The 19,866-nt window shown below is 39.7% G+C and overlaps 1 protein-coding gene across 10 annotated transcripts in view; it reads left to right on the top strand.

The window, feature by feature from the left end:
* Nucleotides 1–19,402, top strand: part of enah (ENAH actin regulator) — a 46,863-nt gene extending 27,461 nt beyond the window's left edge. For 6 of the 10 annotated variants that reach the window (XM_061269818.1, XM_061269819.1, XM_061269817.1 and 3 more), the window contains exons 4-15: nt 2,153–2,225; nt 8,911–9,263; nt 12,195–12,329; nt 13,247–13,584; nt 13,929–14,062; nt 14,178–14,226; nt 14,303–14,354; nt 14,423–14,492; nt 14,879–14,926; nt 16,166–16,250; nt 16,360–16,417; nt 16,559–19,402. In XM_061269818.1, the coding sequence (XP_061125802.1) occupies nt 2,153–2,225; nt 8,911–9,263; nt 12,195–12,329; nt 13,247–13,584; nt 13,929–14,062; nt 14,178–14,226; nt 14,303–14,354; nt 14,423–14,492; nt 14,879–14,926; nt 16,166–16,250; nt 16,360–16,417; nt 16,559–16,596 (1,433 nt within the window). In that variant the 3' untranslated portion in view covers nt 16,597–19,402. Of the gene's footprint in view, nt 1–2,152; nt 2,226–8,910; nt 9,264–11,549; nt 12,330–13,246; nt 13,585–13,928; nt 14,063–14,177; nt 14,227–14,302; nt 14,355–14,422; nt 14,493–14,878; nt 14,927–16,165; nt 16,251–16,359; nt 16,418–16,558 lie in introns of all 10 variants that reach the window. The other 4 variants (XM_061269812.1, XM_061269813.1, XM_061269821.1 and 1 more) reach the window with 4 other exon arrangements.
* The last annotated feature ends 464 nt before the right edge of the window (nt 19,403–19,866 follow it).

A 19,866-nucleotide genomic window follows, 5' to 3' on the forward strand; every position in this document is an offset into this window, starting at 1 on the left:
AAGCAGCGGAGAGTAACCACACCCAGCATTTGTGCGTCATCATTAATAGTCTACAAACAGAGAATGGAAGCATCTGACCGCACAGCATGCACACCCTTGCCAGAGTTGATCATCTCTGAAGAGATTTTTTTTTTGCGGTAGCAGGGAACCTGAGGTCATGCAGAGTTGAGCCACACGGGAAATTGACGGCTCAGCTATGGTTTTGTATGTGAGCTCCCAGGAATGTACTGGAGCTGCTGGGCAAGTGAGTGGAGCTAGCAGCAACGGGATGGAATTTGTACTGAGACAGAGAAATGGGTCAGACAAGACCCCATATGGACTGTGGAGCTATGTTTGCTGCCAGAAGAGGCCCACACTATTGCTGTCTTCATGTAGGTACATACAACAGAGAGTGGTCCTGATGATATTTATCGATTGTGGTTTGAGATGTTACGGTTAGTTGTGGAAACAGCATTTGTTATTTCGATTGTATGTTTTTCCATCCTAATGATTGCCATTACCACTTTGCATTTTGAGAGATTGTAAAAACATCGGCTGTCCACCGATTCAGTTTTGGTTCTGTGATGCGCTGGGATGTGTCATTAGTGCACAAATATTATTAGGACAGACAGTAACACAATTACAAACATGGAGGCATTACAAGATGGTGTTCCTGCCAGAGGGAGAAAATGCTACTTTCAGCCTCCATATGGCCAATGTTTCTGTTCATTTTTTTTTTTTTTTTAATCATCGATTCACACGTTTTTAAACGTAAATTGGAATATGCTTTTATCTCAGAGTTGCTCATTATCAAAATATTACTTAATTACTGCTCTGGTCTCCCGAGTGAAAGCACAATAATGTAAATAACTGAAGTGATCCATAACAAAGCATTCCTTCTATCTCAGTAGTCTTCTAAATAGGGACAGTTTGCTTTAGCTTGTTGTCATTAGCACATTGTTCTGTCTTATAGACCAGGGGTGTCGAACTCATTTTTTTCACGGGCCACATTGTAGTCATAGCTTCTTTCGGAGGGCCATTATGACTGTCAACCCAAATAAATCTATGAGCACCTCATATTATATACAGTTAAAGCTACAAAACCAACTGACAAATAAATAACTGACGAGTAAAAACTGGTCAAATATAAAAAAAAAAGATATTATTAAAAGTGAAGAAAATTTGTAATTCTAGTAATGACACGAATTTGATGCACAATTTGTCTTCGCGGGCCACATAAAATGGTGTGGTGGGCCGTATCTGGCCCCCGGGCCTTGAGTTTGACACGTGTGTTATAGACGGTCAGCACTAATTTCAATACCTTCTACGGCTTCCTTTTAACCATAACACCTCCTGTTGTTGTATTTGTGTGTTTATTTAGGAAACAGTGTGTGAGAAAGCTCCATGTGGGTCCATCTGCTTCTGCTTAGGTTTTGCAAAAAGGTTAGCTCATTAGCAAGTGTAAATTAGGCAGCATTGTCACAGTGGGCCTGTCTCTTGCCAAATGCTTCTAGCTCAGTATGAGGGTTGCCCTTGTTTTATGTCGGTTTATGTGCTTCTTGACGACGGTAATTAAATCAAACAAATTATGGATTTACGGACTTTGTTTGGTATTTCCCTTCTATGTCACACCTTCACGCTCTCCTGGTCGTATTATTTTAAGATTATCAATAGCAACCTCATTTTTGTTTGTTTTAGTTAAGTTTTCCCTTGTGGGGCCATTAATGACTTAAATAGAAATAAATGGCCCCTCATATTATCACAACAGAATCCAATGATGAAAAGTTCAACAATTTTCTAATTTATTTTGAAAGTGGGATTGTGACCAAAAAACAGCAATAATTCACTGTTATTAAAAATATGTCCATTTACAGTTTTTATATTTTAATAAACACTGAGTTGACATGTGATTTGTCTTTGCGGGCCATATAAAATAATGTGACGGGCCTTGAGTTTGATACAGGTGATCTATAGAATCACTCTGAGCCAGATCTGGTGAATAAGGAGGTTGTGCGATGTTCTCAACCAGGAATTGTTGAGATTGCTTAGTCACCTCTTTCCACAGGTCTTCTTTTTAGACTAACTGTATTTTGGGTTTGAAATACTATATATTGTGAGGAACAGTTCTCACATCTTGAATACCTGTATTAATCTGTGGCTTTACCATCTGTAGGTTCAACATTGCCCAGGCAGTCACCAAATGTTCAGAATGGCCCCGCACCAGAGGAACTTGACCATCGAAAAAGGTACTGCACACACCTTAGATATTGTTTCACGCCCTTTTTGATGTTTTACCGTACCTGCTTTTTGAAATTCATACACGACCATGGTCTCTCCAAGACAAAGGCTCAAACGTATAAAACTCATTCACTGCCAGCCCAGTTCAAATGGATTTTGACGTCTATAGCCGTCTACGGCAGTGAACGTGTTAAAAACCATCATTCCGAAAATTCTAATGAAAGTGATGAAACAGCACGAACAAAACATATTCCTGTAAAATTGCTATAGGTTTTCCCTTTATGTTTCAGAGAGAATCGTTATATTTGTTTTGTACAGCCTAGCGACCATAAAAAAGTGAAGTGCTGAAATATGAATGCTCATCTCTTCCGTACACAAGTAATCAGACTCTCCGACCATATGCGACCTATGACACTTGGCCCAGTATCGCCCTATTCATCAGTCAATGAATGATGTCATCTTCTCGATAAAAGAAGGTTACAAGACGTCTGGTTTCCCCCAAGCAAACTTAATCATAAGTAATATTATCTCTAATGCATTCTCCAGGTGTGAGTCAATGGTTTGGCTATTTTTTTTTTTTTTTTTTTTAGATCAACTGCCAGGAAGTTCAAGTATGTGTGTCTCGTGATCCTGACTGCTTTCCATCGCTTCTTTTTGTCATACACACAAGCGCACACATTTGTTGCTGATGTCATCTGCTGTCTACTGATGGACACTTTAATAATCCGCCATAGTGGTTGAGAAAGGTGAAAAAGGAGGAAAACATAGAATGGTGATATTCTGCCTTTGCTTCTCTAAAAGGGAAAAGAAGTTGGAAGCAACCAACATTTTCAGCCACAGACAGCAGACTATATAACCGCATATTGTTCGTATTTATTTTCTGACTCACAAAGAACATCTGTGAGAAATTTTAGTCCCAACCATTTCCACCCCCCCCCTTTTTTGGCAAAATAGTTTTCCTATTTCTTCATTAAGACAAAGTAGACCACTAAATTAATTGTCGGTGATTTCAAGTCAGTGGTGGGTGGGTGGGGGGTTAGTTTGTTATTAAGTTTATTTTGATGTGTATTTTGAGAATGTGTTTTATAAATCCCTCGTTTATTGCGTTCCAGACCACGTTGGCAATTGACAAAACCTGCTAAGACCAAAGAAAATGTTTGCCTTTATCCCCGGCGGCGGTTGTGTTGAAACAGCCTCGATTAAAATTAGTCCTCCATTTTGACTGGAAGCCTTCAAAATCGTCTTCTTCTTCCCCATTGTCCACAAACAATTTTTTTTAACCACAAATCCAGATCTAACAGTTCCCCTAGTTGCAAGTCGTCAATTGTGTCGTTAATTGGGTATGAGATCGAGAATTAGGAAAACAAAGAAGAGAGAAATGCGTAACAGCGCTCTCTAGTGGTTAAAGCGTGCAATGCGCTCCGATATTAAATAGATTAATAAAGCAATTGAGAGAGGACCAGAATTTGTTTCCATCTTTTCTCTGTTATGGATTACAACTAAAATCTCTAACTAGTAGTGGTAGGCTATATCCAATTAAACAAAATATATTTACTTCAATGGAGACATGCAGTTGAGCAACTGTACCGTTTGATACAAAGTTAATCCTGCACAAAATGCTTGTTTGTTTTGAGAATCATTTTGTTTGGAAATCCATTGGACACACGAAGGCTTCAGAAGCGACAGACGGATAGAACTGAGCAGAAAAAAACAACAACAGTATGAGGTTTGCAAGGAATAAAAAAGAAAAAAAAAAAAGGCAGTTCCGCAACTCCCATCACCCAGCTCCCACCACACATTGCTCTAATCCTCCTTTTCAAGCCAGAAAATGCTCATGACATACTCCAATGGTGACTGAGTGTCTAACGGACATATTTATCTCATGTATGAGCACATTAATGACAGGCTGGAAGTGGAAAGATAAACCACTTGCATAGAATTGTGGGGCGCTACCCTCCGATTAAAAAGACATGAGCTGCAAATAATGGGCTGCGGTATAAATAGCTACACAGTATGTGGGAGTGTGTCGGGGGTGAGCAAGCCTTTTGGTGAAGGAGTGTGTGTGTGTGTGTGTGTTGAATTAAAGAGAAGATGAAGACATGATTTAAAAGATATATTGATTTTTCCATAGGAAACAGTATTTTCAGTCAAATGCCGGGACATGTTGCTACTAATGGAGCAGTGTCTGTAACACATGTTGATTTTGGCAAATATTCTCAAAAGGCAGTCACACTTGGACATGAACACAGACACTATTACTCGAACTACAAAGTGTTTGCTCTTGGATTGCATTTAGGGTGTTTTGTTAGTAGGGCACACACCACATGGAAAGTGCGAGAGAGTACACTGACGAGATCCTTGGAGTGAACTGGGTCCATATGGTCCATCTGCACTCATACCCATTCGGTTGACTTTTCATGCTTCTCGGAGCCAACCAGGCGAGCCACCCAGTCCAGCTGGCTAACAGATTCTGCCAAGCTTCAGTGTCGTGGAAGATTTAGCACATTTGTTACTTGTTGAAAAGTGGTAAACAAGACTTTGGCATAAGGCTCGAGAATGGAAAACTCCAGGAAAGTATACGACGCATCAAATTAGCATGAGCTCTTTTTTAGCTAATGTTAGCAAGACAATATTAAAGTCTTTTAAGTCTAGAACCTTTAAACCTACAACTGTTTTCTGATACTGCGCTGTAAATTAGAACAGGGGTGTCAAACTCGTTTTTTTCACGAGCCGCATAGTAGTCCTAGCTTCTTTCGGAGGGCCGTTATGACTGTCAACTCAAATAAATGTATGAGCACCTCAAATTATTTACAGTAAAAGCTACAAAACAAACGGACAAATAACTCATTTTCAAATCAAACGAGTAATAGTGGTCAAATATTTTTTTTAAAAAGTCTAGTAATGACACAAATGTGATGCAGAATTTGTCTTCGCAGGCCACATAAAATGATGTGGCGGGCCGTATCCGGCCCCCCGAGCCTTGAGTTTGACACCCGTGAATTAGAACTACAATTAAATGTTAATAAATTTAAATAAAGGGACATTTTTAGAACATCGTACAAGTGCCATATTAAATTACATAACAAATCTCAAGTTAGCTTCTAAGTAATAACTGAAAGTGCCTGCCTTTTTTTTTTTTTTTTTTTTAAAGGTGTCTTGTTCCTTGATACTGATGACAAAATAATTTGCATCTGGTTTTCCCGGTTTGCGTCAGTGTGTTCTCCGCAGCAACTGATGCATGTTACCCAACATGGGAAAACCCCCGGGGAATATTTTTTTACAAAGCAAAACTAACTTTGAGCATTGCTCTGCAGTTCTGTTTCTTATTCGAGCTTATTACCGTAATTTTCGGACTATAAGTCGCACCGGAGTATAAGTCGCCCCCCCCCCCACCCAAACTATGAAAAAACCCGCGACTTATAGTCCGAAAATTACGGCAGTTTCACATTTAAGGATTTAGTAAATGTACATTTGCTTTTGTTGCCTTTACATACTGTGTTTACGTTTTAGGTTCACAGACATCTTCCCATGGCTTAGATTAATCGTAAATTAATCGTTGCGCCTTAAATGCACTGGGTTCCTCGAATCAATGTCATTCCCCCAAAAAAAAAAAAAATTACAATTTGAGTTGAATTCATGATAATTAATGACAACTTTACAGTATGTACACGGTACAATTAACTTTCGCGGGATAAATTGCGATCGTCTCAGGGGTTTGTAGTAAACTGCTGCAAAGAAGAAAGAAACATGTATGATAGTTGCATGTATGTATACATAGCAATTCAGCCCTCACCGCCACCCACGCTCCCTTGGCAACGGTTTCCTCGGCAACTCTTGTCAGGGGGGCGAATAAGACGCCAGTTAAACAGAGCAGAGGGCTTTTCACAGCCCTCTGATGTTTCCCACCAAGTTGGGAAGGGAGATATTTGGTGATTTTTGAAAAAAATTCCACATAGACAAAAGTTTTAAGATGCAACCTCTAGGTCAGTCAGGGTGGTGCAAGAACTTCAAAACAAATAATGATAGTAGATATTGATGATGACAGTCTTTTTTTTTTTTTATGTACTTCCAGCTTCGTATTACAGTGGCTTTGAGTCATAAGTGGGTTTTTTTCTTTTTTGGTTCTTTCTGCCAGTCTTAATGAAACTGTGTTCTACTTGGAAACATTTGGCAGTGGGAGACGCTGCTTTCACTGTTCAAGAATGCGAGTGTAATGTTAGGACTTGGAATAGCTTCCACTGTCACATGGCATCTGCTAAACAGCCAACATGTACAGGAAACCAAAGGTGTCGTTGTAATGAACTTTTTTTTTTTTTGTACTATGAGTCCTTAGCGTCTAAAACGCTGATTTCCTGTTACATTAAGTTAGCATAGTCGGAATCTTCTGTTGAGATTAGAATGTGGTTAATGCTAACAATTATCAGCTTTGTTGACCTTTTGAGGTTAAGTTTAGTAAACGCTGATGTGTTTTGAAAAAGATTGCCAAAAGAGATTTTTGGTGAGTACAAAGGAACATCAGAATAGCTGAGGCGGGCTTTTTAATGGCGACAATTCAAACGATTCCACTCCCTCAATGTGTTGAATAAAAATAGGGCATAAAAAAAAGGCTACACTTTTTATTCAAGTTTCTTTTTCTTCACCGGGGATTGACAATATTTCGCAATGTTTCCTTCCCCTCTAGCTATTTTTTGGGGTAACAAAAAAAAATCAGTTTTATATTAATAATCACTGCCAATGTTGAAAATAGTTTTTAATTATGATCTTGACTGATGTTTTCTAATAGTAGCTAAACATGGATTGCAATAATCCCGCCTCATTTCTCACATTACTTCAAATACGGCTAAGTAAGCAGGATATTTGTTGTACTTTGTTCGAATAAAGTGGTATGAGAAATAAGCAGATAAAGTGATTTAAATTAGTTTTGGTTCCCACGGTATTTTGCATCATAAACTCTTAGTTGCTTTACTGTGTTTATTTTGTGTGGGGGTTTGAGGGTGGGCATCACAATATGGATTAAGAGTCCATGAAAAGATGAAAACAAAAAAGATCACACAATTCCACACTGAGAAGTAAAAACATATGTGAGAGATAAATAGACTGATAAATCATGCCTGGTAATTTATGTCATGTAATATGTAAACTGGATTAAAAATGGAATCCCCTCTGAGTGTAAACCTAAACAACAGAACTCAACTATCAAGTATATTTTGTGCTGTGCATGAATAAAATCAAATATAAAACTTTATTTTGAAAGTGTACAGTGTGCCCATTTGAACTAACTGAGATTTTAAGACCTTAATTTGAGGTAACTAGGACAGCGTGTGCAGTAGTGTAACGGAGCAACCCAAACTTCACCACTTGGTGAATCTTGAATTTAGTTTCCTGAGAGAGAAAAACTGTGGAACACAGCTGGCAATTGATAGAACTATTATTAGATTGAAGGCCATGATGGATGGATGGACAGATCGGCGGACGGATGGATGCTTTAAGGGAAAAAGGAAACTGGTCCGATGTGCTAAAAATGTTAGGGAGTGATGAAATAATGTATAGTGTATGACATCATTAGCAAAACAGATGGGAAAAAGGGAACAAGTGTGTTAAAATAAAGCAATATTTATGCTCATGGTTTTATTTTTTTTCCCCATGAGTCAGATTTCAGTGAAATCAGTACGAGTGAGCATATTGTGACGACGATTTCCCGGTTTATAAAACACACAGCAGTTTTGAGTGTTTGTTGTCATGAAGCAAAATACCAACATTTAAGAATTATTGGCTTCCATCTGGCTGAAATTATCTCTAATAAACTTGATGTTCATCAGGCTGTGATAAAACCAGATCAACAGAAAAATTAATTTACAAGTTTATCACAATGTTTTGCATCCAAAATTCCTCTCGAACGTTGCACAGGCCTGATTTTCAACTCCAGTAAACTTTTGGTTTAGGTTATGGTTAGTCCAACCTCTTCTGAAGTGTTAATCTGTTAGTGTACAAGTCAACTGGTGCGGCGGCAGTTTAGTTCTCAAAAATCATTTTTCAGTTTCACCAAATTAGACAGAACCAGTAGAAAGTCTGTTTTTGCCTCAAGCCTGTGTTAAACATGTTGCGGTCACACGGATGCCAAACTGCTGCCTTCTACTGACACCTAGCGGACAATCCGTGAACTTCACACAATAAATATACTCCGATCCAAAACGACTTACATGGCTTGCATCCTCCGTGTCATGTTCTTATTTAGGCAAATTTAGCATTTTAAACATTTTAAAAAATATACTTTATTTATTTTTTATCCCCCCAAAAAATGCGTTTTTATTTTATATCTTTTTTTCCCGTTGGTCAGTAAAGGATAGTGTTGAGTCAATGGGAGACTTCAACTTACTGTGTACCAAAATTTTAGATTGCATAACATGGCTGTGATGCCTCGTAGCAAATGTTATATAATAATATTGAGTGTTATGTAATGTCATCATCCATAGTTGCTTGGAGGTCAGAAGGGTCAAGAGCTGGCCCGCACTTGTGAGCTTTTTTTTTTTCATCATTCTGTTTTCATCCGATATTTTGAAAGTTTTTTTGTAACGTATGGAAGTTTTAACTATGCATTCTGGCCTTGATTATGGTTTGAGTCTATGGATTATTGAATTTGAATTCACGTGTATTGCCACTTTGATTTTTTATTTTATTTTTTCCTTCATCCAGGCAGCTCCAGGAGCTGCAGCGACAGAAAGAGGTGGAAAAAGAACGGCAGGAACGCGAATGTCAAGAACGTGAACGTCAGGAACGAGAGCGCCTGGAGCGAGAGATGCAAGAGCGGGAACGTCAGGAACACGAACGTCAAGAACGAGAGCGTCAGGAACGGGAGCTTCGAGAAAGGGAGGCGCAGGCCGAGAGGGAGCGGCTAGAGCGTGAACGTCAGGAGCAGCAGGAGCGCGCCGAGCGTGAGCGGATGGAGAGGGAGAAGGTGGAGAGAGAGCGGCAGGAGAAGGAGCAGCAAGAGCAGTCGGACAGAGAGCAGCAAGACTGGGAAAGAGGGAGACGCATCTCTAATGCTGGTGAGTGACGCACCTTGCTTTTAGCTTACCGTAATGATATTAATATTTTCCCTAATCCTTTTCGATTTGAAGTTCTTTGCATGGCAGCTTTTATGCTTCTGTTCACTGGTAAATCTTCACTAACCCTTAAGTCCACGTCGTGGTATATAGAACTGCAATCTAGTATATTTTTTTCGATAAATCAGTTAATATCTGCTCATTTACGATTTGCTCAAGATTGATCATATTGAGAGGTGATGACACTCGCCAGCGGCATGGATAAAGTGCCAATATTGGGCTTTTAATGTTTTCTCTGAATATGGTTTTACATAATACAGTCCATAGTTTATTTATATTTCTCACTTGTTATGAAGTTGATGCACAATTTGTCTTCGGGGGCTACATAAAATGATGTGGGGGCCCTTATCTGGCCCACGGGCCTTGGGTTTGACATGAATGGCTTAGATGACCCTTGTGGTTTTTGCAGTTTCAGGTAGCCAAAGTACACCACAGTGGTTAATAAAAGTACTATTTCAAATGATTGAATATTCAGAACTTTTAAGTACAGTAATCCCTCGTTTATCGCGGATAATTGGTTCCAAAAACCATCCGCGATAAGTGAAATCCGCGAAGTACGGTCACCAACAAGAAGTACTGGGCAGGCTAACAAGTTAGCGGAAAGATGCAAATTTGCGATCGTGCTAACACGCGAAAACGGACTTGTATGTAAACGAACATTTAGAGCAATACTACATTGTCCTAAAGGTTAGACACATGTTTCCTCAATTTAGAAGTTTTATTTTGACTTTTAATTTTTTTTTTTAATTTGGAAAGAAAACCCGCAATGTAGTGAAGCCGCGATAAATGAAACGCAAAGTAGCGAGGGATCACTGTATTACAAATTATTTGACAAAAAATGTTGACACAGTGAGTGGATTACAGTGGAGCTGCAGGAAGTACTACAGCGCTGACCCAGTGCCCATAACTGCTGATGAAATTGGTGAGCGTATGATTTGCCATAAGAAGAGAATTTCAATTCACTACTGGGTCAGATAAGATGGCATCTTTTTGGAACGCTTGATTGCAATGTTCACCCTATTAGCATATGCACGCATGGCCACACATGAAGGCTGACACAGTTCAGCGGTGTTACTCACAAGCTAAAAATACATCAGGGAAAATGCTGGTAAGACCCTCAGGGGTGTTTGTGTGTTAGTAGGAACGCTTGCAAAAGCCTTTAGATAAGGGGGTGGAGTGAGGATGCAAAGTTACACTGTTTTTTTTACAGGTTATAGTCTAATATGGTTTGCTACTTACTACTTGGTTCCTAACTTTATCACGCTTCAGTTTTGATCATGTGTTGTGCACAAAGTAGATGAGGTATTCCATTATCGACCATTTTCTTTCACCGATTGCTTTAGTCCAGAAAGGTCAGACATCATCATTTACAATGAATTGACTACTTGTTTAGTGCACATTTGTAAATGTGGTTAGAGTATATAAATGAAAATGTGAGGTAAACATACCATCTTTTTATTTGCTTGAGATATTTTTGACAAAAGTTGTCCATTAATATTCCATTTGTAAAATATGAGTTTAACAAAAATTTTATCTGTCTCAGGGGGCGGTCATTTTGTTTCAGAAAACTCGTGAGCTGTCATGAGTCGTAACCTAAGACTTGGCAAATGTAATATCATTTTCAGTCAATAGCAAATTGCAAAATGGCCGCCGCCTGAGATGAATAACAGGTAGATTTTGCCTGTTGAATTCATATTTCAGAGCATAACAATTGACGATGAGGAAGTAATGTGTGTGTGCGTGGAGTAGAAGTCATAAAGACCACTGAATCTAGTCAGCGAGGATAAAACGGTGTCAGAGCATTTAGCTGGGAGAAAGGTGGAATGGAAAAGGGTTGACAGTAAATGAAGTTTGTTTGTGTCACTCGACTTGGCTTGTTTGTCTTTGACTTTGTGCTCTTAAGAAATCTATCAAGGCTTTATTTACTCTGTTTTCTACAACACTATCTCAGCATCTGTCCACTAACAAAGCTGCATCACCTCAGCTAAATGAAATGACATTAAATAACCAGGAATCAAACTGTGGTTTAGCTGTGCCTTTTTTTTTTTTTCTTGCTTCACCTGCTCCATTCTCTCCCCCCCCCCCTACCCCCCACACCCTCCTTCCATCTCTCTCTCCTGACCTGTCGTCCTTCTGTTGTGTGCACGATGGCTGCCTCCTTCCTGCGTCGGTGCCTTCCCTTCTGTTCTGTCTGAATTGTCCATCATCATGTATTATCCGTGCAACTAGCATTCGAAAGCACGCTGCACAGCCCCACCCCTCAGGAGTATAGCAGGACATCATCCACACCGACATCTCCATCCACACTGACCTATCCAGCTGCGGGGGCCCTTTTATCCTCTTCCGCAACACCCCCCACACCACCTTTGAGGCACTCGGCCTCCCGTTTTGCCACCTCGCTCGGCTCTGCCTTCCACCCGGTCCTTCCCCACTACGCCACCGTCCCAAGGAGACAGCAGGCGTTTGCCCAAGCACCACCCCCGGCTCCCGCCCCAGTCCCTAACCCTGCCAACGCGCCCAAGTCTGTGGTGTGTTCAGCGTACAACTTCACTCCCTTACCGCCGTCACCCCCGGTCATGATAAGCAGTCCGCCGGGGAAGGCCGCTGGCCCACGGCCGCTCCTCCCCATCGCGGCCCCATCCCCGCTCACCCAGAAGCCTCCTTCACCATCTCCCAATGGCCCGCCTATGTTTCCCGCACCTTCCCCGGTCACCATTTTACCACACAGCCAGCCTATGGGCATCGCCTGCCCGACCCCTCCGCTTCCGCCCACCCCGCCACCATTCGCCTCTCTAGCAGCAGCCCATTCTTCTTCGTGCGTCTCGTCTCCCCCCTCCTCATCCCATGCTCCTGGTTTGCCCTCTCCCTCCACAGCGCCCTCTGCTGCTGCAGTAGCTTCCGCTGAGCATCTCACTCTCCCTCTGGGCTTGGGCCTACCGGGGCCAGGGGATTCAGACGCAAGCCAAGAAACTCATCAACCGCATTCAGGGTTCTCAGATCAGCCCCAGGGTAAGGCGGCGAGTCCACTTTCTACCGCTTTTCTGTCTTTCACTGCCTTTGACTCACACACTAAAAATAATAATTCATCCTGATCCCATAGTTTCACCATTCTTTCTGGAAAATGATCGTATGTGACTAGTATCTTGTTCCGAAGTGACTTTTTCCATACCGGACCTCTATGTAGAGCCGCTGTCTTTCTTCGTTGTCAGTCTTGTCAAGAGCTCCTTGTGTGTCTGTGTCTGCTTAAAAGTAAAGATCCAGCTTGTTGAAAGTTCACAGAAAGTGCAACGTGTCTGGTCTTTGAGCATCATAACTGTCATCGTTGCAAAATACAAATCACTTCTACCCCCCCCCCTTTTTTTTTTTTTTTTTTTTTTGGTTTTTTTTGTTCTCGACATCTGTTCGGTCAATATACTGCCCTGTACAGTGTGTCCTCCTACGACTTATATAAACTCTTAGTAAACGAGTTAAATGTGCTATTACAAACAATTCTTTGCAATAAAACTGATGGTAGTTTGATAATTATCTCATGTAATTATATAACATTTTACAAAAAAAATTAAAAGTTTGTCTGGCTTTTGTTTATTTGACGAAAGATGAGATGAGATTGGACATTTTATGTGTTGGAGTGATGAAATATTGATCTTACTCTAAATATCGAACAATACTGCCTGCATTACGACATAGGGCAACTAACATTTAGAATTGACACACTAACATGACATGTAGAATAAAGTATGAAATTCTGTCTTGCATGACACCCCTAAATGATTAAGTAATTTTTTTTTGCACTTTGTGTATTGTTTTGACATGCTTAAGCATATAAACAGTGCTTAAAACGTATCGTTCAATGTAAACTAAAGGTCAACAGTTTGTTCCTTAAGCTCTCCTCTTTGTTTCTCCTCCCCCATCTTACCCACGAACAGACATTGTGCAGCCTGTGGGGTTGACCACACCAACCCCTCCCCCACCTCCACCCTTGCCACCCGGCTCTACTGTGACATCTGTGGCCGCCACCCCGGCCGCTACCCCAACCACACCGTCCGGACACCCACCCCCACCGCCGCCTCCTCCTCTGCCTCCTACATTGACCCCGGCTGTGACCCCTTCTTCCCCGCCCGGACCTCCTCCTCCTCCTCCCGGGGGCTTAACACCGCCCCCGGCTCCTCCTCTTCCCCCTGGTCTCTTCTCTCCTGCGGATGAGCGCCCTGTCTCAGGCCTGGCTGCCGCCATCGCAGGAGCTAAACTTCGCAAAGTGTCAAGGGTGAGCATTAGTTCACAACAATTACCGTATTTTCCGCACTCTAAGGCGCACCGGATTATAAGGCGCACCTTCAATGAATGGCCCATTTTAAAACTTTGTCCATATATAAGATATATACATTTGGCCCGCGGGCCAGACTTTGGACACACCTGCTGTAGTGGCTCAATATCGGTCCATATATAAGGCACACCTGATTATAAGGCGCACTGTCGGCTTTTGAGAAAATTGGAGGTTTTTAGGTGCGCCTTATAGTGCGGAAAATACGGTAGTATGTATTTATTCATATATTGTGTAGGCCATAGGTGTCAAACTCAAGGCTGTTTTTGTATGTATTTTGTTTCTAGAGTGATGATGCAGGGGCAGCTCTGGCAGCAGCCTTGTTGGGAACTGCGGGGGCCAAATCGGAGTCCAGAGGCAATGGCCCTCTACCTGGAGGAGGTGGGCTCATGGAGGAGATGAGCGCCTTATTGGCTAGAAGGTACTACAAGAATTGTTTTTATAATTCCCAATTTGTTTTATGCTTTGGGTCTATTGTGTGTTTGTGGCATTGTATTGGAAATAACAAATGAAAGAAACCATCTTGTCTTTTATAGAAGAAGAATTGCTGAGAAGGGGTCTTCACCCGAACCCGACCAGAAATCGGTAAGTCCAATCATCTTTTTCCAATTGTATGTTATGACTTTGTGTGGATCATCTGACTCTCTTCTCTGTTCATCAGGAGGAGAACGAAATAACAACGACCCCTAAAGTGTCCGCATGTAGCACGCCAGGTGAGAGTCCAACAGGCTCTCTCTCTCTCTCAAATAATATGTTAATTGGTTCTGTTTTTTTCATACAGACATGCCCAGAAAGCCATGGGAAAGAACAAACAATACTATGAATGGTAGCAAGTCACCAGTTATTGGAAGGTACTGTATCCCTCCCAGCATTCACTTGATTCTAATAATTCATTTATACTCAAGCAAATAATATCTTTTTCTGTTTAAGTAGATATGGTATAAAAAAAATGCTTCAGAACCTGGATAAATAAGTTCCTTTTAGTCCAATGGCATGTTGGGGTTTCCCGGTGCTTGCTAACATCACTAAAGCTTATGTTGGCTTAATGCGCTCATGTCATGAGATGACACAATGAGGCAAATGATCTTTTTTTGACACCCCCTCTTGCAGTATGCAAAAGCAAAAAGGACAGGATTTTTTATTTTTACTACATAATGCTGCCCCAGACATGGTTGCGGACACACAGGTAGATACGAAGGTGTTCTTTGTTAAGCCAGTGTCTCTGCTGCTCACACAGACGAGATTCTCCGTGGAGAAATCCCATGGCAGCAGACTCCGCCAACAGGTAGACTGAGGACCTGTGAGCGTTTGAGAACCTTTTTTTTTTTTTTCTTAAAAGTCCTTCCCCTGTTTTGTCATGGAATTGGTATTAATGGAAAACAGTTAATCCTTTCATACAAGCATTTGGAATTAATTTGGATTTATTTGTGGTTACATGACCAAACTACAGTGCAGCTCTGTTGTTTGAAAAATGACATTGTGTGCATTGTTTCTAATCCACTGCTAGTGTGATATAGATTCTCTTTGCATGCTGCTCTGCTTGCTCCCCTCTCAAATGAAAACAGGGAAATCCATATGTGCGTCACATACTTCTGCACACCCTTCCCTCTAATAATAGAGGAACGCCCAGTGGAATGTAGACTGCACAGTAATTATCATTGTACGGCCCAGCAGGCATTCAGAGATAAAGGCCCCTTATTATGTATTAGTGCACGCCTGTGTGCATGTACAATTTGTGTTTGTAAGTATCAACTTCAACATTGGAACTTTTTTTTTTTTCATTTTGATTTGAAAAAGATTTTATATTTATAAGTGATGATGCTGTGGGAACATTGTCAATTCCGGCCAATCAAAATGCATGGAAGCTTTCACAAGGGTGAAAAATCCATTTTTGGAATCAAGACAAAGCTTGCCCTCCAATCGATAGAAATACACATACTATTGTGTTTTACAATAATACTTAATCGTATATATTTTCTTATGTACCTGTGAATGAAATAGTGACGGTGCAGTAAAAAATGCGTGAGCGCCTAATATCTAGAACCCCCATTTTTTTGTGTTGTTTTTCCCACATCCACTTTTTGTAGCACACCATCTTTTTATGGATTGAAAAGGAATACAAAACTTTTTTTTTTTGCAATGGAGTTCTGGTCAAATTCGGAAGCATCGCCCAGCGTACAATGGCCCCTTATTAATTATTGATTATTCATTTTTTATTGTTTTTTTATTAGTTATTTATTATTATGGTATCGCAGATGGATATTCTGTGAATTATTTTGGGACACTATTTTGATGGAAATGTTTAGACGAGGCAACAATTTGTTTGTCTTCCCTGCCAAGGTCTGTTGAAATAGTGTCACATTAGATGCACTAATTTAATGGCCTAATTTAATGTGACATTTATTATACTAAGTACACACTGCTAATTTGATTTCCATACAAATACTGTGCTGATTTTTCACCTCCTTGTTTCTATCTAGTTGAGCTCTCTGTTTAGTTTAACTCTGCCATACTTCTCTTTCAGACCTAAATCTACTCCAACACCTACCGCATCCTTAAGTGCCAACGGAGTGCCAACAGAAACTGTTGACTATGACAGATTGAAACAGGTTAGCGAACTGAAAGTTCATGATAATTCAGGAATATCCCATTAGTGTTTGACATTGATCACACTTGGAGTTTATGGAAATGCAAATGGCTTCTGTTTTGTCCCTGTAGGACATTATGGATGAGATGAGGAAAGAGCTGTCGAAGCTAAAAGAAGAACTCATTGATGGTAAATTGTGCTTTTACTTTGTTTTTATCTTTTACACTGAACTTTAATAGCAATATAAATTTATTTTATATCAGGAGGGCAGGAGAACTTTTTTTTTTTAAGGCAAAGCACTCATTTTTATATTGTTCTTCGTGTCTCCAGCAATCAGGGAGGAACTGGGCAGGTCCAGTACAGCATAGGTGATCCATATTCCCACTTCTACAAATCCAATTCTACATAAACCCAACTCGGGTCACTCTAAGACTACAGTAGACAGTACGACCGCCCAGAACAAGATATCCACCTAGTAGCGGCAATGACAATGAAGAAAGCAACCATGAATACCTGAGAGAGTTCCTGAGGCAGAGCAGCATCATCGTGAGTGATGTTTAACTTTCATAGATGGAACTCCTCCTTCTCCTCACACTTTCCTCAACCCTCCCGCTGAGGGCATCGCACCCTGGAGGACTCAGAAGTCTGAAAGAAAAGCGCATGTCTTTATGCAAAAAAAAAAAAAAAAAGCGTCGATTTTCATCCTTAAATGAGGAAATGTACGGGGAAAAAAAAAATGAACTTTTCAAAGATACTGTAAAGTTCATTTGGTGCGGAAGTGAATCAGAAATCATTCTGGTGATTTTTCTATCAAAAGGCATGTTTTACGACGACACAGGAAAAAAGTAGGGATGGAAAATCTCCCTCTCACCCCATAATGCCATAGCAGTAGCGTGCGTGCGAGTAAACGAACAAGTGCGAATGAATGCGAATGGGGCGATCCGCCACTGCTGGACGCCGTCAAGCTCGTCTTCCTCAAATGGCTATTTGAACCTAAATATGTACAAAAGAGAGAAGAAATGATTTAGAAAACCATGTATCTGTTTCGAGCCTATTGATCAAAGGCCATATCAAGTAGCTTCATGATCATCATAGTCAGGTTACATCTTTTCTTTCTGTTGCTTAGTGAGGGAAGCTGCATGTCAGATAGCAGCCATGATAGCTTTCAAGCTCGCAAAAAGTGCTATTTTGCTAACACCCTTCATGCTAGTCAAGCATGGATACTGTAGATGGACTTTGTGTCCCTCCTCTTTGTTTTGTTTTATATTTTTTTTCCTTTATAAAGTGTAAAGGGTAATAAAAAAAAACAAATCTGCCAAGAAAATTCATTCACTCCCACAAGTTAATTACAAGCAATAAGTGTAGCATCTATTGTAAAGCCCCTTCAATTATGTTTCTGTATGGCTCGCTTTGGAAAGGAAATTACTGTGTGGTTTGTTTGCTAACTGAAAAGCATGATTTCATGGATCTCTCTGTAACATCCTGTCATATTGTATCCTTTGTGTCATAATGATCTGTTATTTTTAATTTTTTCCACAAAATTAGAGTGCATAATCTTGTGTGGGGTGTCTTCAAAGATGTCAATGTGCCATTCAGTCTTTTCACCTATGCTTGCATTATTTTATTTGCCTTAAAGTAAAAAAAAAAAAAAACTTCATTTTTATTTTCACTCCAAGCTTATATTTGAGGAATTAATGTGGGATCCAAAGCCATGGTCCAAAATAGCTTATGAAAATGTTTATACTAATTTTAGTCAACAAGCATTCAATTGAATTCTTACAAGTCTGTGAAAAATAATTTAGAGTAGAAATTGCACAACACGGTTGCAAAACTTCCCAAGAAATTATTAGGCGATGCAATATACATTACGTACAGCTAAAATATAAATTTGTCACACAATGGGGAAAGATAAAGTAAGTTTTTATTTGTTGAATTGGTATCTTTTAGCTAGCTGTAGGTGACGAAAGGCTGGACAATGTGGTGTTAATGGATATTTATATACTCTTTTTTTTTTTTTTTACATCCAAAATAATACAGTTTATAGCCAATTTTACTTGAGAAAATATTTCCTCAAAAATGTCTGATAACATCAGAAATATGAGTAATAAACCAACTGTAATATTATCATTTTAATTTGGTTTTTAACATTTGTTATTATTTTAGTTTAGTCTTGGAATAATTCGGTCTTCATTTGGATATGGAAACATGCAACAATTTGTTCGAGGGTTTGTAGTGGAACATTTAGAATCAATCAGCATCACAGAAATGATCTTTTTATCCTTCCAAAACATACAGGTGTGAATTCTATTTGAATACATCATCCTCAGTTTCATTATAAACATAACAACCAAGATTCTAATGCACTTTAGTACAAAGCAAGACACACTCAAACACAACTGCAGTGTGGCTATATTTCACCAAAGGACTCAACAATCAATCAATTAAGTCACCTTGCTTATTTTTCAATCATCCTCGTCAGGAGAATTTTAACAACAGAATCATATCTTAAATGCATCGTAAAAATAAATTTTTTGGACTAGTTAAATGATTAAATCTCTCTGTTGAATCCATGTGGTTTGTGCCTTGTTCCGAAGTTGCATTTAATAGCTGACTAGTAATAATATTTGTCCATTAAATACATATGTTGTGTATTTCTATAGTGTATATTTTCCATTGAGGAGAAAGTTTAATGACCTTGGTACTGTTCCTCACGAGGAAACATCTTTGCAACAAGATCTGCTTAGTTGTTTCCACTAAGTTGAGGCTTTTTATTTTTATTTCTTACCGCTATGAAGTACAATCAAATGTCGGCCTATGAGGATTAAGGGGAGATCTTAATATTTTGTTGCCAGTCAAATGTGTTAAAAAAATTGCTTTTTTTTTGCCTAATTTGGAATTGGGATTAGGAATGCCTCTGTCCATACGGTCTTGTCAGTTTGATCATGCAAACACTTGTTTAGTTATAATGTGAGGGAAAGAAATTGTAGAGTTTGAAAGAACTTTTGAAAGCTTGAAGCCACAGCATGTTTCAAAAGTTGTGTTTCCAGACTTTTTCTTTTAACATCCACATTGTGTACTATATTGTGTTCATGTTAATTAGTCTTTTCTTACATGCTAACATTTTGTTTTGTTTGAGCAAGTTAAATAAAATTGCAATACAAGACATGAAAGTCATTTTTTGTGCATTTGTCATTATTATACATAATTATTACCATTCATTTTAATCTGTGGTTCTGCGTGTAGTTTGTTTCCCCTTTTCTTTTTCTTTTTTTTTCCTGCTATTTTGCAACCAAATGATTGGCCAACACTAGCTCTTCTACATTTGTAGTCTTACAGCACTTGAAGAATTTCATTTTGAATTGCTTCCCCGGTGCGAGTACATCTGAGCCACAGCGTCCTACATTCAACCTCAGCGAAGAACAGGAAGAGGAAGAGCATACAACACCCAAAATGAAATTGCACAGTGTGAAGTTTCTACAGGCTTTTTTTAATGTCCTTGACACTACTCAGACATATTTGTTTTAATTATGTCATAAAATCAAGATGATGTTGAGTGTTATTATAACTGGTGGAGGATTCTAGCAACACAATAAAAATGATTGACAAAATGATTCATTTAAAAAATACTCGAACACAAC

Source organism: Syngnathus typhle, linkage group LG22, assembly GCF_033458585.1.
Source record: "Syngnathus typhle isolate RoL2023-S1 ecotype Sweden linkage group LG22, RoL_Styp_1.0, whole genome shotgun sequence".
Lineage (NCBI taxonomy): Eukaryota > Metazoa > Chordata > Actinopteri > Syngnathiformes > Syngnathidae > Syngnathus > Syngnathus typhle.